General features: G+C 46.4%; 2 protein-coding genes across 2 annotated transcripts; one reads left to right on the top strand and one right to left on the bottom strand.

Annotated features, from left to right (window-relative positions):
- The first annotated feature begins 8722 nt into the window (after positions 1 to 8722).
- On the top strand, positions 8723 to 12454 carry LOC123443073 (mitochondrial import inner membrane translocase subunit TIM14-3-like). Its single transcript, XM_045119323.1, has 3 exons — positions 8723 to 8966; positions 9784 to 9962; positions 11995 to 12454. Exons 1-3 carry the CDS (start codon positions 8964 to 8966, stop codon positions 12149 to 12151), a joined length of 339 nt encoding a protein of 112 aa, XP_044975258.1. The 5' UTR covers positions 8723 to 8963; the 3' UTR covers positions 12152 to 12454.
- Positions 12305 to 14304, bottom strand: LOC123443071 (probable glucuronosyltransferase Os01g0157700). The gene is made up of 2 exons (XM_045119322.1): positions 13060 to 14304; positions 12305 to 12942 (listed from the first exon to the last, which is right to left on the bottom strand). Exons 1-2 carry the CDS (start codon positions 13914 to 13916, stop codon positions 12465 to 12467), a joined length of 1335 nt encoding a protein of 444 aa, XP_044975257.1. The 5' UTR covers positions 13917 to 14304; the 3' UTR covers positions 12305 to 12464.
- Between the last annotated feature and the right edge of the window lie 6584 nt (positions 14305 to 20888).

Here is a 20888-nt window from a genome sequence, read left to right as displayed (position 1 = left end):
GGTTCTTGGACCCCAAGGCAAGGCTCCCCCCTCTCCCTCCTATATATAGTGGGGTTTTAGGGCTGATTTGAGACAACTTTTGCCACGGCAGCCCGACCACATATCTCCACGGTTTTACCTCTAGATCGCGTTTCTGCGGAGCTCGGGCGGAGCCCTGCTGAGACGAGATCATCACCAACCTCCGGAGCGCGTCACGCTGCCGGAGAACTCTTCTACCTCTCCGTCTCTCTTGCTGGATCAAGAAGGCCGAGATCATCGTCGAGCTGTACGTGTGCTGAACGCGGAGGTGTCGTCCGTTCGGCACTAGATCGTGGGACTGATCGCGGGATAGTTCGCGGGGCGGATCGAGGGACGTGAGGACGTTCCACTACATCAACCGCGTTCACTAACGCTTCTGCTGTATGGTCTACAAGGGTACGTAGATCACACATCCCCTCTCGTAGATGGACATCACCATGATAGGTCTTCGTGCGCGTAGGAAATTTTTTGTTTCCCATGCGATGTTCCCCAACAGATTCCCACTAGCATATGGTAGTGACAAAGCAAGAAGCTCTCAATCATGAAGAACATGGTGCTATCATGAAGCACAAGTGTGGAAAAATATAGTAGCATTGTCCCTTCTCTCTTTTTCTCTTTTTTTTATTTGGGCTCTTAGGCCTCTTTTTTTTTCTTTTATCCCTTTTTTGTTTTTGTTTTTGGGTTATTTGGCCTCTTTTTTTATCACATGGGACAATGCTCTAATAATGATGATCATCACACTTTTATTTACTCACAGCTCAAAGACCATAATGATGATGACTCCATAGGAAATGCCTTCGGCAGTGTACCGGGATGTGCAACGATCTAGCATGGCGTATGAGGTTGAAACATCTCACTAGCTATCTTACGATCATGCAATGGCAATATGAGAGTGACGACACAAGTCATGAGATGGAACGGTGGGAGTTGCATGGCAATATATCTCGGAATGGCTATGAAAATGCCATAGTAGGTAGAATTTGGTGGCTGTTTTGAGGAAGGAATTTGGTGGCTGTTTTGAGGAAGGAATTTGGTGGATTTGTGCACCGGCGAGAATTGCACGGCACTAGAGAGGCTAGCAATGGTGGAAGGAGAAAGTGCATCTATACCATGGACTCACATTAGTCATGAAGAACTCACATACTTGTTGTGAAAGTTTCTGTTAGTAATCGAAACAAAGTGCTAAACGCATACTCCGAGGGGAAGGGTTGGTAGGTGTTAACCATCGCGCGATCCCGACCTCAACACAAAGGATGACAATCAATAGATCAATTATGCTCCGACTTCCTAACATAGCGGTTCACCATACGTGCATGCTACGGGAATCACTAACTTCAACACAAGTGTTTCTATATTCACAACACCCTACTAACATAACTCTTAATATTACCGAGTTCACGTCTCAAAACTATTTGAGAGGAATCAAAACTTCTCTTTCTACTCAATGCACATGAAAATGGAGGTTTTTGCATCCTCTTTGGGTACCTATCACATTTGGGACTACTTTCATAGCATAAGCAAACTACCAAGTCACGCACTGCCGTGCTCTAAAGATATAAGTGAAGCACTAGAGCAAAAGTATCTAGCTCAAAAGATATAAGTGAAGCACTAGAGCAAAAGTATCTAGCTCAAAAGATATAAGTGAAGCACTATGAGCATTCTAGCAAAATCACGATGAGTGCATGTCTCTCTCTCTCAAAAAGGTGTGCAGCAAGGATGATTGTGACACAACAAAAATAAAAGACTCCTATGATACAAGACGCTCCAAGCAAAACACATATCATGTGGTGAATAAAAATATAGCTCCAAGTAATGTTACCGATGGATTGAATACGAAAGAGGGGATGCCTTCCTAGGGCATCCCCAAGCTTAGGCATTTTGGTGTCCTTGAATTTGGCTTGGGATGCCTTGGGCATCCCCAAGCTTGAGCTCTTTCCACTCCTTATCTGTTTGTCCATGAGAACATCACCCAAAACTTGAAAACTTCACAACACAAAACTTAAACAGAAACTTGTGATAACATTAGTACAAGAAAACAAACTACCACTTCTTTTGGTACTGTAGCAAACTTGAATTCTATCTATATTGATGATGGACTACTGTATTCTCACTTTTCCATGGCTAGTACCCCCCCCCCCCGATAATAACCATAGTTTCATCAAAACAAGCAACCAACTCAACAAAAACAGAATCTGTCAAAAATAGACCAGTCTGTAGCAATCTGTATACTTCGTATACTTCTGGTACCTCAAAAAGTGTGAAACATTACGACGGCCTGGGAAAAAAGCATATCAATCAGCAACAAAAATAATCAACTCAAAAGCTCTTTCCTAATAAAAATGAAAAATCATCTCGTGAGCGAAAAGTTTCTGTCTTTTTCCAGCAGGATCAAACAACCATTACCAAGACTAGTCATAAAGGCTTTGCTTGGCTCAAACACAAAGAACACAATCACAATAGAATTATGAAAGTGTGGAAGCAACAAAATAGAAAGAAAAAGATAAATTCGTTGGGTTGCCTCCCAACAAGCGCTATTGTTTAACGCCCTTAGCTAGGCATAGAAGCAAAAATCACGTATCGTCGTCTTTGGTGCTCAAATCATAAGTGACCCTCATCATGGATTCATAAGGCAATCTTATTTTCTTTCTAGGAAAGTGTTCCATGCCCTTCCTTAAAGGAAATTGAAATCTAATATTCCCTTCCTTCATATCGATGATAGCACCGATAGTCCTTAGGAAAGGTCTACCAAGAATAATGGGGCATGTAGGATTGCAATCAATGTCAATCACAATGAAATCCACGGGTACATAGTTCCTATTTGCAATAATAAGAACATCATTGATCCTTTCCATGGGTTTCTTGACAGTAGAATCAGCAAGATGCAAATTAAGAGAACACTCTTCAATCTCATTAAAACCCAGAACATCACATAAAGACTTTGGAATCGCACAAACACTAGCACCCAAATCACACAAAGCATTGCACTCATAGTTTTTGATTTTGATTTTGATGGTAGGTTCCCACTCATCATGAAGCTTTCTAGGGATAGAGACTTCCAATTCAAGTTTATCCTCAAGAGATTTTATCATAGCTTCGATGATATGATCGGTAAAGGCTTTGTTTTGGCTATAAGCGTGTGAAGAGTTTAATATGGATTGCATCAAATAAATGCATTCAATCAAGGAGAAACTATAATAATTGAATTCCTTGAAATCCACGGTAGTAATTTCATTACTACTCAAAGTTTTAACATCTTCTACTCCACTTTTAATGCTTTTAGCATCAAGATAGATGGACTCCGAATCATTGGGGCACTTTTCAACCAAAGTGGATTCATATCCAGCCCCATAATCATTAGGTTTGACACAAGAAAACAAAGATTCAATAGGAGTCACACCAAGCACTTTAAGATCTTCGTGATTCTCATCACGAGAACACGCCTTTTTAAGCCATTCATGTCTAGCACGAATTTGGGCGGTTCTTTCTTGGCTCTCAATCATGGAAACACGCATAGATTTCAAAGTTTCATCCATGTTGATTTTGGGAGGAGCACATCTAACTTTCAAAGCATCAACATCACAAGAAATTCTATCAACGCTCTTAGCCAAATCGTCAATTTTGAGTAGTTTTTCTCTATGGACGCATTGAAAATCTTTTGAGAGTTGATGAACTCTTTGATATTACTCTCTAGATCAGAGGGTAATCTATTGTAATTTCCATGAGTATTGTTGTAGGAGTTGCCAAAGTTATTAGAGGAGTTACTAGAAAAAGTCCTAGGAACATAGTTTCCTCTAAAAGCGTTGTTATTGCCAAAGTTATTCCTACCAACAAAATTAACGTCCAAGCTAGCGTTGCTACTCTCAATCAAAGAAGACAAGGGCATATCATTAGGATCCAAAAGAGCACTTCTGCTAGCAACCAAATTCATTAACTCATCCATCTTAGCACTCAACGAGTTAATTTCTTCTATAGCGTGTACCTTCTTACTAGTAGGTGACCTTTCAGTGTGCCACTGAGAGTAGTTTGTCATGATGTTGTCTAAGAGCTTTATGGCTTCCCCTAACGTGATTTCCATGAACGTTCCACCTGAAGCGGAGTCCAAGATGTTTCTAGAAGCGAAATTCAAGCCAGCATAAAAGATTTGGATAATCATCCAAAGACTCAAGCCATGAGCGGGACAATTTCTAATCATTAATTTCATTCTCTCCCAAGATTGTGCAACATGTTCATGATCAAGTTGCTTGAAATTCATGATATCATTACGGAGAGAGATGATCTTAGCCGGCAGAAAATACTTGGATATATAAGCATCTTTGCACTTATCCCAAGAATCGATACTATTTTTGGGCAAAGAAGAAAACCAAGTTTTTGCGCGATCTCGCAACGAGAAAGGAAAAAGCTTCAATTTAATCACGTCATTATCCACATCTTTTTTCTTTTGCATATCGCAAAGCTCAATGAAGGTATTGAGATGGGATGTGGCATCTTCACTAGGAAGGCCAGAGAATTGCTCTTTCATAACAAGATTCAGCAAAGCGGCATTGATTTCATATGACTCCGCACTAGTGGCGGGAGCAATCGGAGTACTAATAAAATCATTACTATTAGTATTCGAGAAGTCACAAAGTTTGGTGTTTTCGTTCATGGTGACTTCAGCAAGCAAGCAAGCACACAAGCAAACAAAGAGCAGGCGAGAAAAAGGGCGAACGAAAAGGCAAACGAAAAAAAGGCAAATTGCTGAAGTGGGGGTGAGGAAAACGAGAGGCAACTGGCAAACAAAGTAAATGCAAGAGATAAGTTTGCAACACCTACTTGGATGAGTTCTTAACTTGATCTTCCTCCCCAACAACGGCGCCAGAAATTCTTCTACTATCCCACACACAACAGCGCGAGAAATTGACACATTGACATAGGTTGGGCTTGCGTTGTTTTTTCCCTTGAAGAGGAAAGGGTGATGCAGCACAGGAGCAGTAAGTATTTCCCTCAGTTTGTGAACCAAGGTATCGATCCAGAAGGAGGGTCTCGTCAAGTCCAGAGTACCTGCGCAAACACAAACAAGCTTGCACCCAACGCTTCAAAGGGGTTGTCAATCCCTTCAAGATTGTTTGCAAAGTGAGATCTGAAGGCGGAAAGTGCAACGAAGTAAAAAGTGTAGGGCTGAAAATATGGTGTGGGGTAGACCCTGGGGGCCATAGTGTTCACTAGAGGCTTCTCTCAAAATGGCAAGTATTACGGTGGGTGAACAAATTACTGTCGAGCAATTGATAGAGCCGCGCAAAGTCATGACGATATCTAAGGCAATGATCATACATATAGGCATCACGTCCGAGACAAGTAAACCGATACTTTCTGCATCTACTACTATTACTCCACACATCGACTGCTATCCAGCATGCATCTAGTGTATTGAGTTCATGACGAATAGAGTAACGCTTTAAGCAAGATGACATGATGTAGAGGGATAATCTCAAACCAATGATGAAAACCCCATCTTTTACCCTTGATGGCAACAACACGATGCGTGCCTCGCTACCCCTTGTGTCACTGGATGAGGTCACCGCACGGTATGAACCCAAAACCAAGCGCTTCTCCCATTGCAAGAATCATAGATCTGTTTGGCCAAACAAAACCGACAACTAGAAGAGAATTACAAGGATATGAAATCATGCATAAGAGAGATGAGAAAAAACTCAAATAAGATTCCTAGATAATCTGATCATAAATCCACAATTCATCGGATCTCGATAAACACACCGCAAAAGAAGATTACATCGGATAGATCTCCATGAAGATCATGGAGAACTTTGTATTGAAGATCTAAGAGAGAGAAGACGCCATCTAGTTACTAGCTATGGACCCGTAGGTCTATGGTGAACTACTCACGCATCATCGGAGAGGTCATGGTGTTGATGAAGAAGCCCTCCGTGTCCGAATCCCCCCTCCGGCAGGGCACCAGGACGTGCCCCAGATGGGATCTTGCGGAGGCAGAAGCTTGCGGCGGCGGAAAAGTACTTTCGATGATCTCCTGATTTTTTCTGGAATTTATGGGAATATATAGGCGAAAGACCTAGGGCAAAGTGCGTCCAGGGGGGCCACAATCCTGGATGGCGCGACCTCCCCCTTGGCCGCGGGGTGGGGGCTTGTGGGGCCCCTGGGGCTCCCCTGCCTTGGCTCCCAAGCTTCCCGATCTTTTTCCGTTCCAGAAAAAATCTTTTCGGGGATTTTCTTCCGTTTGGACTCCATTTCAAAATCTCCTCTGAAAGGGGTCAAAAACATGGAAAAAACAGGAACTGTCACTTGGCACTGAGTTAATAAGTTAGTCCCAAAAAATATATAAAAGGCATACAAAACATCCAAAGTTTGACAAGATAATAGCATGAAACCATAAAAAATTATAGATACGTTGGAGACGTATCAGGCCTGGGCCCCCTCCTGCGTTAGGGTTGCCCCCCTTCCTCCCTTTGCCACGCCTTGGGATGGGTGGGAGGCGCACCAGCCCACCAAGGGGCTGGTTCCCTCCCAGACTTGGCCCGTGTAGCCTCCCGGGGCTGGTGGCCCCTCCCGGTGGACCCCCGGAACCCTTCCGATGGTCCCGGTACGTTACCGGTGATGCCCGAAACATTTCCGGTGTCCAAAATATCACTTCCTATATATAAATCTTTACCTCCGGACCATTCCGGAGCTCCTCGTGACGTCCGTGATATCATCCAGGACTCTGAACAACCTTCAGTAACCACGTACACTATTTCCCTATAACCCTAGTGTCATCGAACCTTAAGTGTGTAGACCCTACGGGTTCGAGAGACGTGCAGACATGACCGAGACATCTCTCTGGCCAATAACCAACAGCGGGGTCTAGATATCCATGTTGGTTACCACACATTCCACGATGATCTCATCGGATGAACCACGATGTCAAGGATTCAATCAATCCCGTATGCAATTCCCTTTGTCTATCTGTATGATACTTGCCCGAGATTCGATCGTCGGTATCCCTAAACTTTGTTCAATCTCGTTACCGGCAAGTCTCTTTACTCGTTCCATAGCACATCATCCTGTGACTAACTCCTTAGTCACATTGAGCTCATTATGATGATGTTGTACTGAGTGGGCCCAGAGATCCCTCTCCGTCATACGGAGTGACAAATCCCGGTCTCGATTCGTACCAACTCAACAGACACTTTCGGAGATACGCGTAGTGTATCTTTATAGTCACCCAGTTATGTTGTGACGTTTGATACACCCAAAGCACTTCTACGGTATCCGGGAGTTGCACAATCTCACGGTCCAAGGAAATGATATTTGACATTAGAAAAGCTTTAGGAGACGAACAACATGATCTAGTGCTATGCTTAGGATTGGGTCTTGTCCATCACATCATTCTCCTAATGATGTGACCCCGTTATCAACGACATCCAATGTCCATGATCGGGAAACCATGATCATTTGTTGATCAACGAGCTAGCCAACTAGAGGCTTACTAGGGACATATTGTGATCTATATATTCACACATGTATTACTGTTTTCGGTTAATACAATTATAGCATGAACAATAGACAGTTATCATGAACAAGGAAATATAATAATAACTACTTTATTATTGCCTCTAGGGCATATTTTCAACAGACCCGTTAAAAAAAGTGCATCGGTGACCTCTGTTGTTTGATGTGCTTGGCTACCTATTCTTGTCACGACTTGACTTTGTGCTTTGTGTGAGCATGGTCTTCACTTGAGTGGACCCCGCGTTATGATTTTGTGTTATCCATGTAGCTTCCAAGATCACGACTAGCGAGTATTTTTTATAGACTTGGTTTATTGTAAGGCTAATGCTCGTGTTTTCTTTGGTTTTGGTAGTTGTTGTCCTACTTAGTTATGGTAACATTGTTCGTAATGGGAGTGTTATATCATACATGCTAACTAGACAATTTTGTTAAGATGATATAGAATTAAATAAAAAATACTCCCTCCGTCTCAAAATTCGTGTCTTAGATTTGTCTAGATATGAATGTATCTAGTCAAATTTTTGTATTTAGATACATCCATTTCTAGACAAACCTAAGACAATAATTTTAAGAAGGAGAGTAGATATTTAAGTATCATACCATGGTACCATCTCATAATAAATACTCCTTCGTTTTATTTACTCCCCATGTTAGCTTTGGATGAAGTCAAAGTTTATAAATTTTGATCAAATTTATACAAAACAAGATGAACATTTATAGTAACAAATTTATATGATATGAAAATATATGTAATGATGAATCCAATGGTATAGATTTGATGGTGTATATGTTAATATTTTTTATACTAGCTTGCTGAAAGTATATAAAAGTTGATTTAGACAAACTAATATGCAGAGTAAATAAAAACAAAAAAATACTATACTACCAGTGCATGTCATGCATGACAATAAACAAGCTCGTATAAAATATTAATATATGATACTATATATCATAGATGTAATATCATACACTAATATCTTATGCATGATACTAATAACTTAACTACAAGCAGCATAATGGAAGAGCGCAAACCTGTTTCTTATCAAGAAAAATAACAATGTGCATTAAAAAATGGAACAAATCATCCGAGACAGAATTTCAACTCTACTTGAGTACGCTTTCGGAACTGGAACACGGAACTTAAGTGGCAACTGACAAATGGGTCCCATATACCTGCTTGCCTCTTCGGCTCAGTTCGTGGGTGCTCGTCCCAAAGGCCCGGCCCAAGTAGGGTTCCGTCTTCCACGAACACCCATCCCTCGCTCCGCCGCGAAGCTTCCAGTACCCTCCACGCGACGCGACTCCGCCGACGCCGGTCTCCTCTCTGGCGATCTCTCGAGACCTAGCGCCGTACACGTCCGCATCCGCGTGTAGCCACTCGCCGGCCGCGTCTTCTGCGCCCTCCCGCCTTCAACAACTCGTCGGAGTTACTGGTCGTGGAGATGGTGAGCTCTATTCAAACGCGCGAGATCACGCTTCTTCGTGTTAATAGTGTTTTTCTACCGCTGTGCGCCTGTTCGCGTTAGATTGAATCGATTCTATCGAAGCAACTTGTAATTTAATCTGGACGTGGTTGCATCCAAATTTCGTGACATTTCTTAGCGTAGTGATGCCAATGTGCGGCTAGGGGGATGAGATGTTGTTTAATTATTGGCCCTTGGGAGGAGCATGGTAGTTCAGTTAAAACCGGAAACCATTTAGACAAATTCCTCTGGTTTTGACGACATTTTGTGTCCAACTTTATATCCTCCTGGTAGCTGCCGCCCTTTGGAAGTGGCTTTTAGTAGCTCGCCGAGAATGAGACCAGATTAGTGTAAATCACAATTTCCAGCTCACAAGTTTTTCACCTGCTTAAGATGTTTATCATTCTGAATTTCAGATGTATTTCGGGATGAAATTATGTTTCAGACTTTACCCCACTGGATAGTCGTAGATCTATATCCATTGGTTAAATATTGATTAATAACTCAACAGTGGTTGCTGATTACTAACAAAGTAACAAGTAACAACACATGGATGGTTTAGTTATGTACCTTCAGCTATGTTGTAATCTGTAAGCGATTTCCTACTGCCCCACACTCCGTTCGTGCATCTTATCAGCAGATGCTTATTTGTTTAATCGTCTTTTGGATTATTTGACCAGCTGATAGTTCAATTCCACTTTGATGCATGAATGTAGAGTGTCCAAAAAATAGGTAAAGATGGATATGCAACACGGTAAAGCTAAGATTGTTTTTACTTACTTTTATCCAATTTCTGCAGGCCACACCACTCATAGCAGGACTCGCTGTTGCAGCCACTGCTCTTGCGGGTAGATATGGCATCCAGGCTTGGCAAGCTTACAAGGCAAGGCCTATAGTCCCAAGGATGCGTAAATTCTATGAAGGTGGCTTTCAAGCTACAATGACCCGACGGGAAGCTGGTCTAATCCTGGGTATCAGGTCCGTGTTGCATAAAAGCATAACGCCCATACCATACTCAAGTGTTCTTATATCATATTAGCATGTAGGCATTCGCATGTAGTACTCTAGTTCAATCTCGTGCCATTGAAATCACGTTTACTTCTGTATAGAACAGGAATAACACTGAAAGATATATAATGTATGCAGCAAAGTACACGTAGGGAACTTGTTTTGACCCCTTCCCCCTCCCATCAGACTCATGGGAAAAATTTGCCTTACCGGTACCATTCTCAAATGGACATTAGAAATCGCCCGAAAATTGATGTAAAAGGTTAACATACATCATTGGCTTCCTTTGCATATCCTGCAACAGTTATGCTTTCTGAGAAGTCTGCTCAGATAGCCGATTATAATATTCTGTACTCCAGTTAGTTGTCTTAGCTTCCTTTCGTTCCCTGCAGTACATAGAAGATACTTGGAAGTTGGAACCTTGCAGAAAGTCATGTGGCGATACTGTACAAGTTCATACTAAAAACATATTCACTTTTAGGCCATACCCCATTCTGCACATTAAAACACCAGCATACACATGTACAGATTGATAGCTATACTTAGCAAAGTAATTATACCATAAGCTGTAAATGTGGTCTTAAGCTTAATTTACAGCTGAACATCTTGCAAATAAGGCAAAGGGAACTTTCTCTCACTTCTAACCTCAGAAAGCAAAAGCAATAGCTAGCTTTCAGTGGTTTTAAATTGTGATTAAGATTTGACCATTTAGAATTGTAATGGAGTGGAGAACCTAGTCATCCTTTGTTGAACACTGCTTGCATCTCAGCCACTCAAGTCATGAACTACAGAACTGGCTTGTCGTCTGACAAAGTCTAAACCTTAACCGAGCTGAGCACCTGTAATAAGGAGACATATGTTGTGTTGTAAAAGGCTATCAGAGTGACTAAAGTGGAACAAGACTTAAGATTGAGATTAAGTAGGCCACAGCTGAAGTGATATGTGGGTTGAGAATATATCTGGGCTTAAGTTGTTGCCAACAGTCTGTTGGATAAATTTGTCACTCCACAACCCCATCAGACTTGATTTGGATTAAAATATTTGGTTCCTGACTGAATTCACATAGATCTTAGTCTGGGTAATTACCGGGAAAGACTTGTGTGAGGTCTCACGTCAGGTGAGATCTATGTGATCGATTTTTTTTTGAAAGAAAGTACATGTTCAATCATTATCAATTTTTTTGTAGACACACATGGATGTTTGATGTACAACCTTAAAAAGTTTCAGCTCCTAATCCAACTCTCATTTACAGAAACAAAAAAGACGAAATCGGATGTGAATAGGGTCCAAGTACTACTCACCCAAAGCTGCTACTATTCACAATTGAATTTGTCTCTTTTGAATCTCTAAATATGCATCGTGTTTTGCGCTGATTTTTTTTCTGAGTTGTAGACATGGCCCACACGGATGTTGTGAAATAATTTCAGATTTTTTCGAAACGTCTAAGTATGATTTTTTGGAGTTGATCTCACGATCTCACCTAAATGTGAGATCTCATACAAGTCTTCCCCGGCAATTACCTGTGTATAAAAGGATAGAATTGCCATCTCAAGCTAGGTCCGATGCTGTATAAGTGTATATATGTTTCTGATTCGGCCTGGAGATTAGTTGAATGCAGCGGCAAATATTTTTTTTCCCCCTGGCAAACTGAGCACCTCCTTGCAATGATATGTCTTGACTTTTCTGTACATCGCCAGAAAGATATTTACTCCGTTGATTCAAACATACTGTTGAGCTCTTGGAGGAGTTATCAATTATTGACCTGCTATCTTTTTCGGTCCATAGTGCCCACTGTACTTATATGACCGACATTCAGAATTAGGTCTTTGTTTTTTTCCTTCTAATTTTTTTATGCATCTTGGCATGCCAGACTGGTCATTCTGCCATTTAAATAATTGTAGTTTACTTGTGATTCAACAATTTTTGTTGGTGATTTATGATTTGAGGCATGTTTCATGTGTTTTATCATTGTTAAGTTGCCATATTTCTTTTTGATTCCCAGGGAAAACGTCCGTCCTGATAAGGTAAAAGAGGCACACAAGAGGGTCATGGTTGCCAATCACCCGGACGCAGGAGGAAGCCATTACCTTGCGTCGAAGATCAATGAGGCAAAAGATGTTTTGCTGGGGAAAACTAAAGGAGGTGGTTCGGCCTTTTGATGATATATCATGCAAAATGTGCTCATCCAATGAAGATGCTATTATTTTTGCACCTCCAGACTCTGCACCTAGAACTAGAAGCAGACAAAAGCCTTGGTGTATCACTGAAATTTCTGGACAGAGAACATTAGATGTCTTAGACGTAGCAGGTTCTTTGACTGTTTGACACTTCCAAGACCAAGTTGTGCTGGTTAAGGAATAAATGATGTACTACATAAGGTTGGCCTGTGTGGAGTTTTGCATGACATTTGTTCATCTATCTACTCTATCTATATAGCTGTACTGCAATATGGTTCTTCTCTAGTTCTCAATATCAAGCCATATAGTCCTCTTCGTCTTCCTCCAATAGACTTTGCTCCTGTGGAGTCTCCCGTTCTTCACCTTCTGGAGTGTACTTTGGCATGTTAAGGTGCCACATCATTACCCGTGACTCGGAGCAGTCAGAAGGGATGCTCTTCCGCCCGTCGCCGACCGCCATTTGTCGTACAAGCTGGATGAAGTCCTGAGAGCTGCCTCCTGAAGAGCTGTTGCTGTTGATGAACCTTTCTGATTCCCAGAGTATTGAGCTCCTGAACCCAAGTCCAGATATGCATATTTCTGGAGCTAAACCTGAGCTGTTGTAGATTGCACCTGCATCTTGTGCAGCAGCCACAGGTGCTCTATGTGTCTCATTGGTGCCTGAGGCCTTGGAGTACCAGCCTGTTATCTGTGATGAGTTGCAGGTTGGTCCTTGTAGTGTTACTCTCTGGTCTGCTGATGACACTGTTGCCGTTGGCCATGCTGCAACGCCCCTGGATCAAGGATTGCACAAGTGATATTATTATGTTGTACTTGTGCTGGGTGACAAAGTTGGGAAAGGGAAAGAAACTTGTTGCAAAGCTGCAAGAGAAGGGGAAGCAAGGACGCACCGAGTCTGCCTGAGCTCTTCAAAGAACCGGAGGTCATATATGGCAGAGGGGGCGGCAAAGTGGATCACCCCGGCAAGCCGGTGCCGCTCGATGTGGCTCAGTGCCACGTTCCTCTGCAGGTCCGCTTCTTCACTGGCATTCCTGTTGTTGTTGGTGGCGTTGTTCTCTACAATGGTGTTGTTGGTGCTTTTCTTCTCGGCGGCGGTGGTGGTGTTGGTGGCGCTGGCTTCCACGGTGGTGTTGTTGGTGGCGTTGGCTTCCACGGTATTGTTGTCGGTGTCGTTGGTCTCGACGATGGTGTTGTTGGTGCCGTTCTTCTCGGCGGTGGTAGTGGTGTTGGTGGTGCTGGCTTCCGTGGTGCTCTTGTTGGTGGCGATGTTCTCCGCGGTGGCGTTGGCATCCCCGGTGTTGTTGTTCGTGGCGATGTTCACCGCGGTGGTGGTGTTGGTGGCATTGTTCTTGCCGACGGCGTAGGTGAGATGCCGGAACATGACGCCGGTGCTGCGCAGCACCTGGACCGTCGACGACGACCTGTTCTCAGCACCGACCACGATCCACACCAGGGGCGGCGGGACGAGCCGCAGCGTGTGCCCGAGCCTCGTCAGCGACGCCTCCTGCAACATGCCATCCTCGTCCGGCCGTGTGACGGTGACGACCAGCAGGAGGCCGATGTCGGGGGCAGCAGGGGGTGATGGTGGGGCCACTCGCTGAACACCGCCAAACGGAAGAAACGGGCCACGGGTGGCCACCAGTGGCGCGAAGGCGCCGACGACGAAGCAGACGGCGAGGTGGACGACGACGGCTTTGCGCTTGCTCCATCGCTGCGCCCTCTTCCTGGACCTCTCCGCGGAGTCCATCCCCAGCTACCGCTGCTGCTTCTCTTCTCCCTAGCTGCTCTGCTGCTCTGCCGCTCTCGCCTGAACTTCTTCAGATAGATGGAGGCAGGAGAGCTCTGAGGTGGCCGGATTGAATCTGGTTCAACGGAGGAGACTCTGAGCTCCGATCATATAGGGGATCAGAGGAGAGGAGGAATTCGGTGCTGGCATGGTTGACTCGCCAACTGCTGTTGCGACTTGCTAGCACGACTGTATTTGGCAAATACTGGTATATTTTCCAACGTCAACCCTCTCAAAGTGCGACGCAAGAAGACTGTCGGTGCATGCCTAAGTAGTATCCTGAGCTCTTTTGAGCTGCCAAATTAGCAGCGTGTCCCTAAAGCACATTGCTTAGTGCCTTAGTGGCAGTCAACGGAGATTGCACAAACAATATTGGAGCGAACGGGTACAATGCCCCGGCAGGTGACGGGGTACAATGCCGCGGCGAGAAGGAGGCATCGGAGCCGCCTTCTTCCTCTAGTTCACCGCCTCCTTGGCGAGCGCCGAAGCGACCGCAATCGGCTTTCTTGCTCGCTTGCGGCATCCGGAGCACCAGGAGCGCGGCCTTCGGTCGCCGGAGACGCAACCACCTTACCATCGACCTTGTTGCCGGTGTGTTGGGTTTTGATGCCCAACCCCTTTCTTGGTGTGGATGGTGGCAAATGGGTCGTTTCGGGCCACGTCATGCCCGCGAGGCTATGGAAGGGTAGTCGGCGAGGTGACGTGAAGTGGTGTGGCCGTTTTGGTGGGAGGAAGGGGGCCGAAACGGTTACTCTGCACGGCGAAAATCCTAGACCTACAAACGTCTACGTAGCTGCTACAAAATCCTAGACCTACAAACGTCTACGTAGCTGCTACGTAAACTTCCAACTAATCTAAACACCCTCCCCTAATTTTTAGATGGGGTGGGCCTCATCCTTCCTCTTAATCCAACCACAAACTTCCACGTCAGATCACTTCGTAAGCTTACGTAAATAATTACGTGGATGTAGCATTGCTCCTCTGCACGGCACCACGCGAGTATGTTTGAGAGGCTTGGCCTTATTTTTCGGGCCGAGGAGGATATCATCCTCTCACCCCCTATTTTTCTCCTTTAAGACCGTGCTTGGAATTCTTGTAAATTTTTACAACTGTATATGATTAGTTGATTACCCTGTATATTACTAGAGACCAGTATAATACAATCGAATATATTTTGTATGTGTACAGTGCGATTGGTTCGTCGGTTTGTAACTTCGTATCGCGAGGAACTCTGAGAAGAAAGACCGGTAGGCGACGACCACCACAACTATTCAACGACGAATGCACGGCCGCCACATAGTTGATCAATAGGAGGAACCACTGTCGCTAGGGAGTCCGGATGCTGCCATGACGTGAGACGCCGTCGACGACCACCATCCTCCATGATCATCCGTGCCGCAACTCGAAGGCGTACATAATCTTTAGTCGTGCGTACCTTTCGCACCAGGGACCAGCGAGCCAACAAGATGCCCCGGCAGCCCCGTTATCCCTGGCCCTCCCTTGTGGTGGAATGGCGCCGCGTCGGACGCGGAATCCGGCCACAGCGGCATCGGGTCGTAGTGGCGGCGTGCAGAGGCGCTTCCGTGGCGGCGCGCAAAGGCGGTTTGGTGGAGGTGTTTGGAGGCGCTTCGGCTATGACGCGGACATGGCGACGGCGTCGACCCGAAATTCGATGGGGTGCAGGCACCGATGGTAGTGGAGGCGGACACTGGGCGTCAATGGCGGACCGCGGTGGTTTAGCCGACACAGCAGAAAGCAACGGCGGTAGAGGTTGGCGGTGGTGCCTCCGGCGAACGACAATGCCCTCGGGGTGCTTCGGCGAGCCGTTGCGGCGCTTGTGATCGACTGAGACATTGGGAATACGGAAGTATGTTCTACGTTAGTAATCCCTTGGAAAACGATAATTCAAGGGCGGCCTAAAGATTTTTAAGAGGTCGATTAGAGATGCTCTTAGCAAACTTACTCCATTACTAATGATTTCCTTATCGCATATCACAATGTTGCAGATCCAGAACGCCTATGCTTTGACACCAAGAAGCTGCAAAGTTTTGTGAAGGAGAAGACATTTGTGATCTCCCAGAAATGCGCCCTCGCTGACAAGATCGGCCCTAGAATTTTGAAATCACTTGTACCAACTACCAAGTGAAAGTGCAAGAAACATAAATATTTCATTCCGTGCAACATGGGATTGTATCAACAGTAACTGCATCAACATAAAGGACATGATACAACAATTCTATCAGCCTCAGAGCTGTCCAGAAACTCAGTTTCAAGACATGTAAAAGTCGCAATCCAACAGAATTCAGAGCTTCTGTTCAACTAAAATGTTCAACTAAAACGTGCACAAGAATCAATTATGTTCAACTAAAACGTGCACAAGAATCAATTATGTTCAAGTAAAACACAATGTCGACACGCGGCCGCACTGCAGCTACGCTATTGTGGCAATGAAGTAGGGATGAAAACGGAGCGGAAACGGACGGAACTGATTGCTATCACATTTGTTTTCATATTGTTTTGCACAAGTGGAAACGAATACAGAAACCCTGGAAATGAATACGGAAACAAATACTACCGGAAACAGACACGAAGCGAATACAAAACGGATACATAAATGGAAGTGGGCGTTGACCGGAACTTTAAAACCCCTTGAATCATAGAGTAATACAGACAACAACAAGAATTAATGAATTGCTAACATGTCTACAGAATAATTTGATTATGTTAGCAACATATCCTAGTATTGTATTAGTACATGACAATTGTGTATAGGGTCTAGCTGAGTACATATATGGTAGTATAAGTTGGGTCTCAAATGATCCGTTATGCTCATTGTGTCATTGTGTGTTATTTGATGATTGGGCTACAAAGCAGCCGTAGGCCTATAGTAAAAATAGGAAATTCCATATTCACGGAAACGGAAAGTTCCATTTCCACAAATGTTCCACTGGAAAACACTCTTTTGTTTTTGTTTCCGTTTTCATATTAAAAATTCCATTTTCATTTTCGTTTTGCAAATTTTCATTTCCGCTTTCATATTTCCTCTCCGTTTTTATTTTTCCTCCGACGGAAGTTTCCACTCCATTTTGATCCCTACAATGAACTGTGAGAAGCGCAGAGCTAGGCACCGATGATTGCGCACGAGCTGTAGAAGGCGCGGCCGCTTGCAGCGCACATAGCGTTGGCGGCGTCGACCGCCTCGCCGGCCTCGGCGACGGCTCGGTGCACCAGCTCGTCGGCCTCCTGCGACTTGAAGGCGGACCATGTCAGGACGCCGGTGAAGACGTAATCCAAGCACGCGGAGGCGGACCAGAGCAGATCCAGGGCCGCGCGGCCGTGGCGCTCGGCATCGGCGCGCGAGACCTCCCAAGATTGCCACCGCAGCCCGCCATCGTTGAGGCCGAGCTGCGACGAGGCGAGGACGAAGGCGGTGTTCGCCCCCGCAGAGGCGGCGAGGACGCGCGACAAGGCGGTGTGCGCCGCGTTGAACGCACAGATCACCGCCCTCTCGGACGTGGACGTCTTCAAGACGTCGGCGCAGTGGCCGAGCTCGGTGTGCGCAGCCTTGATCTCGGGGAGGTGGGCGCACGCCTGCTGCAGTAGCGCGGCCGGGACGGAGCGTGCCACGGCTCTCCACGCGTCGCCGTGCTCCCTCGGCCCCCTGGCGCCGGGGTGCGCCGCGGCCGCGGCTGTGCGGGTGTCGGAGGGTGCGGGAGGCAGGAGGGTGCGCGGTAGAGCCAGGTCGCGGACGGTAGACAGCGCGGCCTCCGCCCCGTGGAGCTGCTCGACAGCCGCGGTGACGTACCTGGCGGCGGCGAGGACCTGCAGGTCGACGTGGGGGCGGGGGATGTCGCCTGGAGCAAGAAGGCGAGCCGCGGCCCTTGTAGGCAACGGGGTCAATTGACCCAGTAAAATTAGCAACTCCTTCACTAATTTAGCATTAATCATTACTCATTTATAAAAAATGACCCCATTATCATAGACATTGATCCCATTAAACTTTTTTTCAAGCTTCGTCACTGGGCCCCGAGGTGTCCGCGGGACGACGCCACATCGTCGTAGGCGGCGCCGGCTCTTGCCCTGGCCGCACGCGCCCTCGGTCGGAGCTGCTGCTCCATCACATCATCGCTGTGCATCCGCCGAACCGCCAACAACTCCACCGTCCCGAGCCAGGACAACAGGAACCCGAGAATCTTGCCGGCACCGGCGAGCTTCTCCTCGCAGTCTCCGATCAGGGAGAGTGCGTGATCGACGTGGCCGCCCCGTGGAGGCAGAGGGAGGCCGAGGTCGTGGGCCACGGCGGCGAGGCGGTCGCGATGTCAGGACCGAGCGAAGACGAAGCCCGCGGCGTTCAAATTCGAACGATGGCGCCAAGCGACCGCAGCCGTCGATCTCGAATCTAACGCACTCAATTCGTTCGTACCGGTTCGCGCTTGCCAGTTACTCCTGGAGCCCTCGATGATGGATCCGACGGCTGCGAGGCACTCCCGCGTCGCTGTAGCCTTCCGACAACGGCACCGAGCGCCGACCACCTTTCTACCTCGCTTTATCTCGTTTTTACTGCATTGTAAGGCTATAAAGTCATGGATTTCCAGCTCGTGGAGCTTATGCTTTTTTTTCCAGGGTTTCCCCCTTTGCGCCGGCAGTGTTCCTGGCCGGCTTAGGTTCCTCCTTTTGTAACCAAACCTTGGCAATTCGCCTCTGAAATCACCTCGAAAATACTCGGTTCTTCTCTGAATGTGTTCTTAAGATCGTCGGGTCTGACAAGTGGTAATCAGAGCCTCGTTTCCTTGGTGGCGTCCTCGATCTGGAGGTCGAAAAGGGGTTGGAGGAGCCGTAAAATCCCCCTATTTCTCCTCGGATCACGGCGGCGGTGAAGTTGGTGGCACTGGCGGCGGTGAAGTTCGGTGCAGGTCTGGTGCCGGTAAGTGATTGCCCAAGCCCCCTGCTTGCGCGTTAAAATCCCACCTCCCACCCATATCCGGTGTACTTGGCGGCGGGCGTAGGCGGCGGCAGGATTCACAACACAAGGGTCAGGTTGCAGCTCCGGCGGTGGTAAAATTCCCTCCTTTGCGCCTGTAAATCTCTACAGCAAGGTAACCTGGTCTCTGCCAGCAAGAAAACCTTCTGTAGTTCATTCCATGGCGGCTCGTGGAGATTCTTCCTCCACAGACCAGCTAGAGTTCACCTCCCTACAGCTAGATGTCCAGTTGCTCCAAAAGAATAGAGAACAGGACCGGGTGGAGTTTGATGAATTCAGAGAATATGTGCACACAAACTTTGCTTCTGTCCAAAAATCCTTAGCTGATCTACAGGGTACTTTATCAGGATTCTTATCTGGTTTCCCAAAGCACAGAGAAAACCCTCCCAACCCTATGGATGTTCCCCAAGCTAGTGCTGTGATTCACACACCACCAGGACCAGTCTAGAGAGTGCAGGATCATCTTAAATCCCCTGATACAGTGTGTTGGGGCATAGTTTATGCCTAAGTAATTTTGGTGATTGGTGACAGTACCGCAAAGGACTAACCGTGTGTGTTAAGATTTCAGATAGCACACGTCAACGGCACAAGATGACTCCCCCCCTCGTTCGTGGAACAGAAGCACGGTGTTCTCTACGATTCTCTTTATTTGAGTCATAGGAAAGCCGTACTATTAAGAGGGGAACCGTAGTGGAGTGTGGAATCAATCTTGCACACGCACACTTCACATATTTTCCCCCTTGCCGGCAACTTTGGAGTGGCTCCCGCCTTTGTGTTTCCTTCTTCTTTACAAATGGTCCCCCAAGGGTAGTACCGCTGGGCCTAGCGGTAGTACCGCTGGCCCTAGCGGTAGTACCGCTGGAGTGCTAGCGGTAGTACCGCTAGCTGGCGGTAGTACCGCCCCTGGTCAGCGGTAGTACCGCTAGCTGGCGGTAGTACCGCCCCTGGTCAGCGGTAGTACCGCTCCAGGAGCTTAGTACCGCCTGCCTAGCGGTTGTACGTGGACGGACCTTTTTGCGAAGACTTTCTTGGCGGTGGTAGTGCTTATGCACTACCAGAGGCCCAGCGGTAGTACCGCTGCAGCCAGCGGTAGTATCGCTGAAGTGCTAGCGGTAGTACCGCTGCATCGAGCGGTAGTACCGCTAGACACGGGCTGTGAGTGGGAAAACAGTTGGATTTCCCCCCCACTATATAAAGGGTTCTTCCAGTTGTGGAACCCTATCTCTTACCCTCCCAAGCTCCATTGTTGCTCCCTAAGCTCAAAAGTGCCCCATCTCTCTCCCTAGCCAATCAAACTTGTTGATTCTTTAGGGATTGGTTGAGAAGGCCTAGATCCACACTTTCACCAAGAGAAAAGTTGATTCCCCCACCAATCCCTTGCGGATCTTGTTACTCTTGGGTGTTTGAGCATCCTAGACGGTTGAGGTCACCTGGAAGCCACATTCCATTGTGGTGAAGCTTCGTGGTCTTGTTGGGAGCCTCCAAGCTTTGTGTGAAGTTTGCCCCAACCTCGTTTGTAAAGGTTCGGTCGCCGCCTTCAAGGGCACCTATAGTGGAATCACGGTACCTTGCATCGTGCAAGGGCGTGAGGAGAATACTGTGGCCTTAGTGGCTTATTGGGGAGCATTGTGCCTCCACACCGCTCCAACGGAGACGTACTTCGTGTCAAAGGGAAGGAACTTCGGTAACACATCCTCGTCTCCATTGGTTCCACTTGTGGTTATCTCTAACCTTTACTTTGTGTATGCTTTTGATGTTGTCTATCTCTTACTTGTCTTAGTAGCTCTCGTTGTTAGCTTCATTAAGGTTCACCCCATTGTTGTAATATTTGTGAACCCTTATGTTGTTTACCCTAACTTGCTAAGATTAATTAAAAAGTGGTCGTTGCCTATTCACCCCCCCTCTAGTCAACCATATCGATCCTTTCAATTGGTATCAGAGCCACGTCTCTT

Source organism: Hordeum vulgare, chromosome 3H (assembly GCF_904849725.1).
Source record: "Hordeum vulgare subsp. vulgare chromosome 3H, MorexV3_pseudomolecules_assembly, whole genome shotgun sequence".
Lineage (NCBI taxonomy): Eukaryota > Viridiplantae > Streptophyta > Magnoliopsida > Poales > Poaceae > Hordeum > Hordeum vulgare.
This window is presented reverse-complemented; position numbering and strand designations above follow the sequence as displayed.

Bases quoted from the DNA above. Each gene is read 5' to 3' on its own strand.
- LOC123443073 (XM_045119323.1), top strand. The intron at 9,963-11,994 runs GTCCGTGTTGCA...TTTGATTCCCAG, and splicing joins GGTCTAATCCTGGGTATCAG to GGAAAACGTCCGTCCTGATA.
- LOC123443071 (XM_045119322.1), bottom strand. From the start codon at position 13,916: ATGGACTCCGCGGAGAGGTCCAGGAAGAGGGCGCAGCGATGGAGCAAG. The intron at 12,943-13,059 runs GTGCGTCCTTGC...TCCTTGATCCAG, and splicing joins GAAGAGCTCAGGCAGACTCG to GGGCGTTGCAGCATGGCCAA.